Here is a 12011-nt window from a genome sequence, read left to right on the forward strand (position 1 = left end):
CGCTTTAGTATTTACAGTCAACAGTACAAAGACGGTACTGCTAAGAATTACACTTCTAAAAGACAGACAAAAATCAGCTATTGAAAGTAAAAGGAACCAACATATCCTCGTCTTTTGGAAATGCCAGTACGATGATGCTCGCTGCCACACCACCCTGCCTGCCTCTCTCCCTCTCCAGTAAACAACGGGCCAAGTACAGGAGAAGTACTTACCAGCTAGACAAAGCAGGCACCCAGCAAAGAGTTGTTACAAAACAAACGCTTAACTCTCAGACTTCAGGAGTCTGACCACAAAACATATGTGATTTTTAAAAAAAAAAAAAAAAAACAACACAATTCTGTGTAACAGGAAATCATTTTCTAGAGAAAATTCATAAACAATATGAAGTTGCCAAGTGACTAATCCCCCAAAATGAAACTATTTTGATTTTCTTCCTGTCAGAATTATATTACACCAATTAAAAAAATGCAGATCTAAAGTCATCCCTAGGATAAATACCAGATTTCTCTGAGGATTTAAACCAAACGCACCCTATGTATCACAAATGTACTTAATTCCCAGTTCAATAAAATATTGGAATATGAATTTATTAAAAAGTTATGTGAACTGTACATACATAAATTGCAATATAGCTGAAAACTCTGAAATATATACTTTTAAAGGAAAATCATTTATTTCTGAAAATATTTAAAATATTGCATTTCTGGCAGTAAATTTAAAAGAAGTGCTCTGGAGCAGGTGCAGTCTCTGTGCATTTGTCTAGCATTTGTCTTCAAGGCGCAAAACGTATCTGCTTTCTGATTTTTCATAGCACAGTCTTGTGAACACTTTCTGACTTGTAGATAGAGAATTCGATTTCCAAGAACAGCAGCGGAATTTTAACAGGAAATACTATGGTCCTTGTCGGTGTAGACAACACACTTTCCGAAAGTCCATGACACCTTGGAAATATGCTAACCATTCTGCATATAAAGGCATCAGATTGTGCTTACAAGTTACAGAATAAGTCTTTGATTGATAATTTTTCTGTTTATTTCCGCCAAGGCCACTGAAAATACAAAGGCCTTTTCATCTGAAAGGTTAGCATACATGTCAACTTCTTTTTCTTGTTTCTCTGTAGAAGAAAAAAAAAGTCACTATTAGAAGCTTTTCCATTATCTGAAGTTAGTGCAAGTTACATAGTAGTTAATAAAGTATGTGGAAGGGAGCACTGGAATTGAAAAGAAGCTGAACAATCAGCTCCTATGCAGCGAGGGATTGAGAAAAAGGAGGAAGGAATGGAATCACACAAAGAATTAGTCATCCAAAAGCATGATGGAGTTTTTGTTCGTTATGATGAAGAAAGAATGAGTCATTAACATTATATTGATTCCTAACACAAATAAGTATTCAAGTGTTCCTCCAATTTTTGGAGGGTTTTTTTTTTTTGCTTTTACATAACCACTCTCATCCTAGAAAACAAAGTTATTTTACATTATCCTCATTAAATTTGTCCCCCTATTTTACACTTAAGTAACAGAAATCTAAGAGTTTAATTGCAGCCTCCAAGACCAAAAGAACAAATACATGGCAGAAGTCAGGTTCCAAATTTGTCACCATGAACATTTCCGGACTTCCTATATCCCAGATACAGAGCAATGCTAACACCTTAGTAAGCAAGTGAAAGCTTCTGAATGCCCTCTGCTGATGTCGGCTTGTTTCAATGCTACAGGCGTACAACAGCAAGCCATCGAGACGGTTCCATCCTGCAGGGCTCGAGCGTGCTAAGTTGCACTATAGCATGAGAAAACTCATAGAATAGTATGATTTCATAAATACCCCTTCAAAAATACCACTTACTTGAGATCGTGACTATTTATACCCCAGTTTAGCTAGCCACAGCTGGTTGACACAACTCATTAAGAAAAAAATAATAAACCACACAACAAAAACCCAGTTTTTTCAGCAGAAGACCAGGCTTCTAGACACACAGCAGAAAGGAACACACGTAGAGCTTTAACGTTGGTGTCTAGCTGTGGAACCCCATCTCTAACCCACATTTCACAGTGGCCTGGGCTAATTTACAATCACAACACAACACTCACCTCTGTCTCAGTAACACACAGACATACACGTGCACACTGTTTTTGCCCACAGCAAGCTTTGGCAGACTGCTCCCACCAAGACAACTAGAACAGTAACAGGTAAGTGAAAGACAAAGCGGCATTGCAAAATAATGAAAAGCACCACGTGGAAGAAACATCCCAGCATGTCGTGTCTCCACCTACTCAAAGGTTACTCCTTCAGTGGGTCCATTCATAACAACACTTTTAGATCTGGCTTCACATCTTCACAGCCACAGTCACTGTTCCAACTGACTGCCTTCACTGAGAAGTCAAAGGCTTGGGTTAAATTACTAACCGGGAGAAACTGAAAAATCCTTCACCGCTGCATTCTGATGTAACACAGTTACAGAGACATCCAGCAACAAAACCCTCTACTCAAACATTTCTAGTCAATTTAAATCACACAAGCTCACCTTTCCCTGCAAGTAAAATTGTTTAGTGAGAAACCTGGACACAAAGATGCATATTTTTCATCCGAAAATAAAAAAACTTGCTTAGCTAAGTAAGACAAATCAAAGCACGTTTGATATTTGGAATGTAAGTGATTTCTGCTGATCCTTGGCTATGTAAGACAGTATTCTCTAGAGTACCGAGTGTGAAATGAAAGCTAAGACGCTGAGTTTCACTGCCAGTCCTACCCTACAGTTTGAGACAAATCAGTTCCTGTACGTACTCAGCCTGGGTTGCTCCACTTCCTCCCTTCCCCCATTTACAAATTAACAATGCTGGGAGTTGTTCTGGACACAGACAGTACACACACTGGTTATGCCACATTAACCTTTTCTATTTTCGTAGCTAAACCCCTCCCCCTTTTTTAATACTTCCCAATTCAAACAAACCCAGCCACCATCTGAATATGTTGGCACCCAGCACAAAATTAAAAACACTTCCCCCCCGCCTCCAGGTTACTGTTAACAGATTGCCAACTTCTTAGCAAAACAAATGCAAGTTTCCCTTCCCCTCATCTTCCCAAAGTACTCACTTGTTCTGAGAGACTTCAGCTTTAAAGAATTTAAATCTCGGTATCACATAGAATCAGGGATTAACACAGCTTTGCAAGCTTTGTGCATTTAAGACAATTCCAGTTCTCATCGCTTACTTCGTGAAGACCTTGCACCTGCGTGACATTTTATCATATGGTGCTCATAAGACACTGTGGTTTCTAGAGACACTATTAAGACTTTCCGCTTCAGTCTTATCTGAAAGTAGTTTTGACTCATTTCTCTATTATTAGCAAAAGACTGTCTTATAAAAATGGTGCTGTGATTCTGTATGATGTTAAAATACTAAGTCTTTTGCTATAAAACTAAGAGGCTACTTACAGGAAAATATTCAGCCTTTCTGGAGCATGTCTCACACCGCCAGATCCCCATAAACCAAACAAGGACCCTCTACCCTTACAAATTCTGTATGGATTAAAAACCCAAAGTTCTCAGAGTCACTACCCAAGATAGCAAGTTACTTCAAATGTGCACACTGGGCAAGCAAATGTACGAGTAATACAGTCAGAAAATACTGGAAAAGAAAACTTGGGTCCAGAAATTTAATTCAGCTTAAGTTTTATCAGGATACTGAAACACATCTTTATAAAGATTGATCCCTCGTAAGTATCAAGGAGGTTTTAGTAAGACTCCAGGACACTCTTGTAAGTCTCACTTGAGGGTAACCTCTTTCAGAATAACCAATACCACTTCCTCCAGCTTGGGAGGGTTTTCTTGTTTGTTTTAATATAATCAGGGTTGTTACTTAGACTATAAGACAGCCAGGGAACTGGTCTAGCTGTGTATCACAGTCCCGTGCCATAAAACAAAAACCATATCAACACTACAGTGAATCAGAATCAATTATTATGAAGTGGTTCTATTTTCAAAATAGACTGTAGCAATTCTGACAAAGAAATTAAGTAGTAATTTTGAAAAGCCAGGCCTGCAGGGGAAAGTTCCTGTTTTCCAAGGTCATCACATGGCTCTGAAACACGTAACAGAAGTATTCTCTGTGTCCCAGCACTCAGCCATATCCTCCCAGTCTACACCAGCTTCCTCTTTCCTCCCCCTCCATTCCTTCTTACTAAATCCGCAGGAAAAAGAGCTTATTTCTAAAAGCCCTTTTGCTTCTCATGTTCCTCTTAATTGTTGAATCCTGCAGCTCTTTTCTCTAATGTGGACCAGTCATGAAGGATACAAAAGAACTAGTCAAAGGCACACGCGTAACTGGGAATAAGCACGCTATGCATGACAAGAGCCCAACAAGTAAGGAAGCTAAGCTACAGATGTCATGAGTGTCTTTAAGAAGAAAATTTCACAGCTGGGTCATCTTCGAATGGACGGATTATCTGCTCTTGCACGCTATTATAATTCAGGTGTTCTCTGTCCTGTTTTACCATCAATAAACGCACTAGGCATTGCAGATGCCTAAGCAACACCAAATATCGAACAGCTTTGAAAGCAGCGGCCTCTTTTCAAGTCTCTTGGGGGAAAGAAGAATAGCACAATCTCTAATGGCAAATCACGTGTACCCAAATTATCCTAGAAATATACAGTGGGTAAGGAAATAAGATACTTAGAGTCTAACACTACTCCAGAGCTGGCTTTCAACACTATGCAGACTGATACAAGGACTTGTAATGAGCCACACAAAAATCACCTTAATTGTAGCAGAAGAATTAAAGTTGCTTAATATACTTCTACACAAACAACACTACCAGCAGGTTTGGTAAAGGAATAGTATTTCTAAAATTCCCACTAATTACTCCACACATAGTAGTTAGGCCAATTTTGTAAGCCACTTGAAAAGCAAGAAGTCAATGTTAACTTGTTTTACAAGTTAACAAGTGACTTACAAAATTATGCGTTGTATGCTCAGTTTATTTTTATAACCATGACAGGCATATATACCAACTTTTTGTTTGTATTTTTAAATCTGCCCAATAATCACCACAGTGGTCTACACACATTACAGTCTGAAATAACTAGAAGCAAGTTGGAAAATAAGTGAGAAAAGTATCTTATACTACTTATTCCTAAACAGTAAAGTGTGCTGTACTGGTGAGGACCAAAGACAATCACAGCTGGGTGTGAACCCAAACTCTGTACCTGCTCTGCAAAGAGGTCGAGGAAGAAATAGCAGCAATAGTCACAGTACAAAGTAAAGGGGATGGCAGGACAGGACAAGAAGATGAAAGCGATCTTCTCAAATGAGATTCAAATTGAAATACCAAAAAAAAAAAAAAAAATCATCTCGCCATCACACACACTGTCTTCTCTCATCTGTACTTCTAGTTTTCTACTTCAGAGCACTGGCATATTGTCACACTTCGGAGTATGCAGCAAGAAGTTAAAAACATTCAGCCTAGTTTTGGGTAGGAAAACATGTTCTCTAAACATCCTCCGTGCTTTCAAACTCTTGCTTTTTGGAGTTAAAAAACATGCGTTAAGAGAATAGAACTTTTCTTTTGATTGCTTAGATTCTTTTCCCCTTTCTCAGGGGGCAGGAAAGATGATTTGTAGGGCAACCTAGCCAGCTTGCTGGCTATGTATGAGCTGGACTGGCAGTAAAATGCCTAGAAATTATCTTAAGGGTGCCCGACAAAGTCTAGCTTGGATCAGTAACAAACAGGAGAGCTCTGTATTCTGTGAAGCTACAAACATCAATAAGCTGTATGCAACAGTGAAGAGACTAGTTATTATCAGTGAGTGTATTCCTACTACAGTAAAGCAATTGTCATCCAGGAAACGTAAGAAATCAAATTCCATCTCCTCTTTCCACAGCCAAAGCACTAAAGCAACAACGAATCCCCATTTATACTTTGCTTTTAAGGGAAAGAAACGATGGATTTACATTAAACAGCAGAGACAACAAAGTCTGTTTGAAAAGTTCTAACTTAAAGGAACTCACTTTGCAATGTGGATTAACACCCATTTTTTGTAACAAATAAGGAGGCAGGAAAAAAATACAACTGCATTTCTGAGTTATGCCATAGGTATGCTTGAAGGTTTCAGTAGCTTTAAGAACAAGATCTTCTGAATATTTATATGAAGTCTTGTTCTTCCTTTCCTATCGGCCTTTTTAACTCCATGTTAAATTTCGGATTTACTATTCAGGCTTCAAGTCAGTATGTCCAAAACCACAGACAGCAACTGCAGCGTCAATAGGTTTTTAAAAACAATAGGATTCCTAAGAGACAGTCACATACTTGAAGAGCTCCGTAACTAGTCTAGTGCACTGTAACAGTCTCTTTATTGTATAAGATTAAAAACAGAAGGTCACCAAGGAACCTTAATAACCAAGGAGGTGTTCCTTCTAGAGTATTGGTCTGGAGAAACATGGGACAAAAATTCAGGACATAGCAGTGACTCAAGATGCCATTTTTACTTTGGCCTTCCGAAAGGTTTCAAGGAGCTGTTAAGCATTCCAGTCATCCTAGTCACTCTCTGACAAGAGACATCATTGTATTGTTTGTCCTTGTGATACAGAGCAGTGCAATACCTCAAGAAAAAAAAAACAAACCAAACCAAAGAAAAAAAACCTACTAAGCACTACAGTCTAATGGCTCTCAACCTACATGCTGAAACTTCATATGGTAGCTAAAAATAGAGGACTTAGTGCTTTGTAGTTCATTCCAGTCAGACACCAAGACAAAACCAGAGGTCTCCACAGATGTGAAACAGTTCCCTCCCCGTATTAAGATACTGGGTGTTGGCTGAACTAGTCTAGTAACTTAAATAGTTTGCATGGTTAATTGATTAAAAAAAAAGTCTTCATACAAAAGAAAACTCAATTAACATAATTTTCTAGTTCTCATACCTCTTTCTTCCTCGTGCTTTTTGGCTGAGGCACTCTTAGGTCTTCCTCTTCCTCGTCTGCTATGATCTGAATGGCTGTTAGACCTGGATCTTTTTCGGTTTTCTAAGTCTTTATTTACTGCAGAATTTATCTTCTCTCGCTTAACTCTCTCTGTCCGTCTCCTTTTGGCCTCACTCTTGTTTTCTGTGCAAATGAACAGAGATGGTATGATCTAGGGTTGTTTTCATCTTTGATCTTAATTTACTCTTAGTGTTTACCCCACCCGATCACCTTTTCTCTTTACATCTCTTAGAAGTTGTTAGGTGTCTGTACCTTTACAGAAAATTACATCTGCATGACACCCATGCAGAAATTAAAGTGTCAGATCCAGAATGACACTTCAGTTCTTGATTACAAAAATCAAGCTTTTAATTACTTCAAATGTATTTTGCAATATGAGACCTCTGGAGACCAACCTGTCCAACCCCCCTGCTCAAGCAGGACCACCAACCGAGCTGCCCAAGACCACATCCAGATAGCTCTTGAATTCATTTCCCAGGACAGAGACTCCGCAATCTCTCTTGACAACATGTGCCAGTGCTTGGTCACCCTCACAGAAAAAAAGTGTTTACTAACATTCAGAGGGAACCGTTTGTGTCTCAGTTCATGCCCATCACCTCTTATCCTGTCACTGGGCACCACTGAAGAGAGCCTGACTCCACCTTCTTTACACTTGTCCTTCAGGTATTGGTAAGATTCACGTACACTGGTAAGATTCCCCTGAGCCTTCTCTACTCCGGGCTGAACCATCCCAGCTTTCTCAGACTTTCCTCACAGGAAAGATACTCTGGTCACTTCTTCGTCTTTGTGGTCCTTTACTGGACTCTCTCTAGTACGCCCATGTCTCTCTTGTACCAGGGAGCCCAGAACTAGACACAGTACTCCAGGTGTGGCCTCCTGAGTGCAGAGGGGAAGGATGCCCTCCCTTGACCTGCTGGCAATCCTTTGCCTAATGTAGCCCAGAACAGCGTTAGCTGCCTTCGTCTCCCGGGCATGCTGCTGGCTCACATCCAACCTGCTATTCACCAGGACCCCAAGTCCTTTCCTACAAAGCTGCTTTCCAGCAGGGTGGTCCCCAGCATACATACGAGTGCGGGGTACTTCCAGCCCCAGTGCATCTCACACGTACAAAGCTGAATTATACAAGAGCTCTGCTCTACCAGATTATGGTCTTCAGCTTCATTTGGTAACTATTTTATCAACAACTGGGAAGGGGGAAAGAAAATTGACCAACACTTCCAACTACCACAGACATTGCTTAACCTCCTCCACCTTGAAATTTCAGTTATTTAGCATAACGCCGTAATTCCTACAAGCTGATAAGACTACAAGTACCCTTCAAAACATGAAATATCAAATACTTAGCTTCCATTTTATAAGCCTGGTAAATAATTTTAAGCAGACATTATAGATCAGATACTTCTTGAACATCTTCACTGACAGGTGCTTGTTCTGACTAATTCTTACTAGCACTGGAGGAACTGATAAAAACGAACACAAGAATGTTATCATGCCAGAATGCACATTCAACCAACTTCTTCCTGTGCCCATCGACACCAAAAGACATACAAGTTAGACACAAAAAATACACTATTTTTTCACTTAACCCATGCAGAGAGAAGAAAGACCCACTTGGGTTCAGATTAAACATATAGCCAACGTTTACATTCAGAAAACCCAGCTTCAACCAGCATGTACTCAGAAATCTGATCTCTTTGGCACCTCTAGACATTTAGCTTCAACACAGGACTAATAGAAAGCTTTCTGTAAGGAGTTATTTTGCATAGTGACCGATGTGCACAGCTAGAATTTTTTCTGTGTATATGCCAACATCACAAGTACAAAGTAAGTAAGACTGAAAATACTGTATTCCCCCCCTCAAAATTCAAGAAAAAGTAACATATTCAAAGTCTACCACACACAAATCAAGAGAAAGTGAACTGACAACAGTCAATTTATACAGAGAAGTAAAATACTCTCCCTCGAAGAATTAAGGGAAAAGGATGTTGTCCCCTTCTCATCTCTGTAAGTATTACCTGTGATGGGTGGCGATCTCTCAGCACGTTTAGCATGCAAGAGCTTTCGACTAATAAATATGTAGCCACAGGGACACGATTTACATGCAACAGGAACCTGGGAAAACAAGAGACAAATATTTCAGATCATTACACATTATGACAAATTCCTGCCCGATGGAAAAAAACACAGGAATTCACGTCTTGTCCTCAGAGATACCACTGCAATCTGTACTACGAACTACGGCCTGTACTATTATACGACTGTATTTAAACACAGTAAAAACAGGTTCTGCTGTGAATCACCCACCAAACCTCTTTTTTATGCAGTTGTTAGAAATCAAGTTGGAAATGTACAGCTGTTGTGACCGCTTTTCACTACAAACCCTCTTCCCAGACTATCAGGAAGGGGGTGAGCACTAAAGCTAGGATGAACTGGCTCTCTTCAGAGCTCTCAAATATCCCCTGTCAAATCAGTCAGACGTTCCCAGAGTTGCTTCCTTCATTTACTTTAAAAAATTTAAGAAAAAGTATGAGTTAAAACTGTCAGTACATTCTGAATACATTCACTTTCAGAAGCATTTGAGAGCAACGCCTTTAGAGAGCAGGAGCAGCTTTAAACAGGAGGCACTACAGAGCCCAAAGCAAAACCGATGCATTTGTAGCACAACAGCGTTGCAGAGAAGGCCGGGTGGTTAGAGAAGAACCGAGTTAATTCAAAATGCAAAGAACCTTCCACAGCCAGCCAAAAGCTGACTGCGGGCTGAAGAGTTTGAGACTACAGCACGGCTCCTCATCAGTCAGCAGCAGTGTGCTCCCCCAGCATAAGACAACTTAAAACACAACGAGAAAATCTAGAAATGCCACACTTTACACGAAAAATGACAAAAACTTTACTCCGAGCAATTAAAAAACAGTAATGTTGATACATTTAAAACCTCTCTTAAAAAACCTTCTCTTAAAGCCAAGATCTTTTGAGATCTTTTAAAGTAGTAAGGAACACAACATACTGCTTTGATTTAGGTTTATGACTGAAAATACAAATCAAAACAAGTTAAGCAGAGATCTGAAAGAGATTAACATAACACAATGAAGTCAAGTCATGTTGAAGCATGTCAGTGGGGAATAAAAAGCAGGAGGTAATTTCTCAAATGTAGTTCTTTAACACAGGTCTCTACAAGTTTGCCAGCTCAAAGAAACAGGAGTCCAGAACCATGACCGCCTGCTCAATTTTACCAGACACGCAGAACCAAGTTGCAATGTTCTACTGTCAAAGAAAAAACCTGCCAAATTAGCACAAAAATTTGTAGAGGTGACTGCTACTCAGAAAAAACAAAGTATTTTGCTTTCCATAGCGCATCTTAACTCCTGTACTTCACCTGATGAACAGCTTACAGACAGGCTTGATACAGAGGCTTTTTAATTCCCTTTAGCGAGGCACTGACATAATAAGAACAATTCTAATCAAGGTTTATCGAACCCTGAAGCTCAGAATTTAGCAAACTTGTGTGCAAGCTTATCTTCTTGTTCATATCATAAGAGTAGTAAAACACACACACACACACACACTATCTAGCAGGTGGTTTTGTCTGTATTGTGAAGATGATACAGGGGTTCCATTTAAAGCCATTTTTGAACACCTGGGTTTCTCCAACACTTCCAGGCTCGGCCTAAAAAAACCTTCAGGGAAAACCACCCAAGGGGACTGGAGTAGACCCAATACTTTTCACTGAACTTAACCGTGTTTAAGAGCACAATACTGTTCTCACCTTACAGGTTTGGCATGGAGGGGTGTGTGCCATTTGGGAGGGTGGGAAATCAGGTGGGAAAGAGCTTATTCACTGAAAAACTTCAGTCATCCTTTGGAGAGCTACACTGATAACATCCTCTACCATAGCAAAAGCGAGCAGTCCTACAGACACTTTACTCTGTATACCATTTTCCTAAACAAAAAGAAATTGAGTTTGTCATGCAAGAAAGTTTACCTGAAGCTAAATTAAGTGATAATTATTTCTTCTGATCGACTGCAGGTCCTTCAGGTGCCCTAGTTCAATGGGGCCATGCTTTGGTTGTGAAAATATCATCAAAAACCTTCCTTTTTTACTTTGAAAAAGTCTAAATGGCATCCAAATTACAACAGAATAAGTTTAAAAGCCTAAGAAGTGTTACTCAATGTTACACTCAAATATTTGTGGCTGTCTAAATATTTCCATGCATGCCACTTCTAGCAAAGAAATCAAAATCAAATGCAAAGCCCTGTTCTATTTAAGAATTTCAGAAACGCTAGTACAGGGCACTACCACTGAAGAATTAGACAAGAGCTTCCCCACACTCTGCAAAGGGCTGACTTGTAGGTTTTAGTTTCTGGTCCTCTCTCAAACACTTGGCACTGGCAAGCAAGGTCCTATGAGCGATGCTTGGGCCAGGGCTGGACACCTACGCACATTAATTCCCTGTCAGCCACAGAAGAGCTGCTAACAGAAAATCTACGCTGACATACACGTACCATGTGTTTTAGTTCTAAAGCACAGAAAGAAGTGAAAGTTTCAGCATCAGTTTAAAAAATCCTATAATGTTTGCTTACTTGGTCTTCCTGTTGGCGGTGGTTTGACATTCACTACATTTATTCAAAATTAAAAAAAAAAAATAACACAGCACCAAAAAACCCACCACTGCTCACATACTCAATTTCTCACACATTTCAATTTTTTCTTTCACCAACTCAGTAACCAGAACCTGGCACACAATTTTTTTCTCGGAAATAGCACTTCAATGACGTGCTTAACATGATCATTTGCAGCGGTTCATCTCTTGCTTAAAACACGAGAGACTGTCCCCACACAGCTCAGCATTCCCAAGTGCTCCAGGATGAGCAGAAACACAACAAAAACGGTGCAAGTCAGAACAAGAAAGATGACTTCTAAAAAAATCTTTACCAGTGAAGAAAAATGGCATGAGATCATATTTTTGAGGCACAGCTAAAGCAGCGTACCCCAGCGACGCCCGGCGACGAAACCCGCGCAGCGCTCGCCGCGCTGCCATGAGGCTG

At 39.8% G+C, this 12011-nt stretch overlaps 1 protein-coding gene across 1 annotated transcript; it reads right to left on the reverse strand.

Moving 5' to 3' along the window:
* Window positions 1-571: 571 nt before the first annotated feature.
* Window positions 572-9080, reverse strand: LOC104493708 (chromosome unknown open reading frame, human C16orf87; the record flags this gene model as incomplete). The annotated part of the gene is made up of 3 exons (XM_010136437.1): window positions 572-1114; window positions 6909-7091; window positions 8984-9080. Coding segments are annotated over 3 exons (399 nt in total), but the record flags the coding sequence as incomplete, so codon positions are not given.
* Between the last annotated feature and the right edge of the window lie 2931 nt (window positions 9081-12011).

The sequence above is a fragment of the Buceros rhinoceros genome, unplaced genomic scaffold (assembly GCF_000710305.1).
Source record: "Buceros rhinoceros silvestris isolate BGI_N320 unplaced genomic scaffold, ASM71030v1 scaffold17425, whole genome shotgun sequence".
In the NCBI taxonomy this organism is placed as follows: Eukaryota; Metazoa; Chordata; class Aves; order Bucerotiformes; family Bucerotidae; genus Buceros; species Buceros rhinoceros.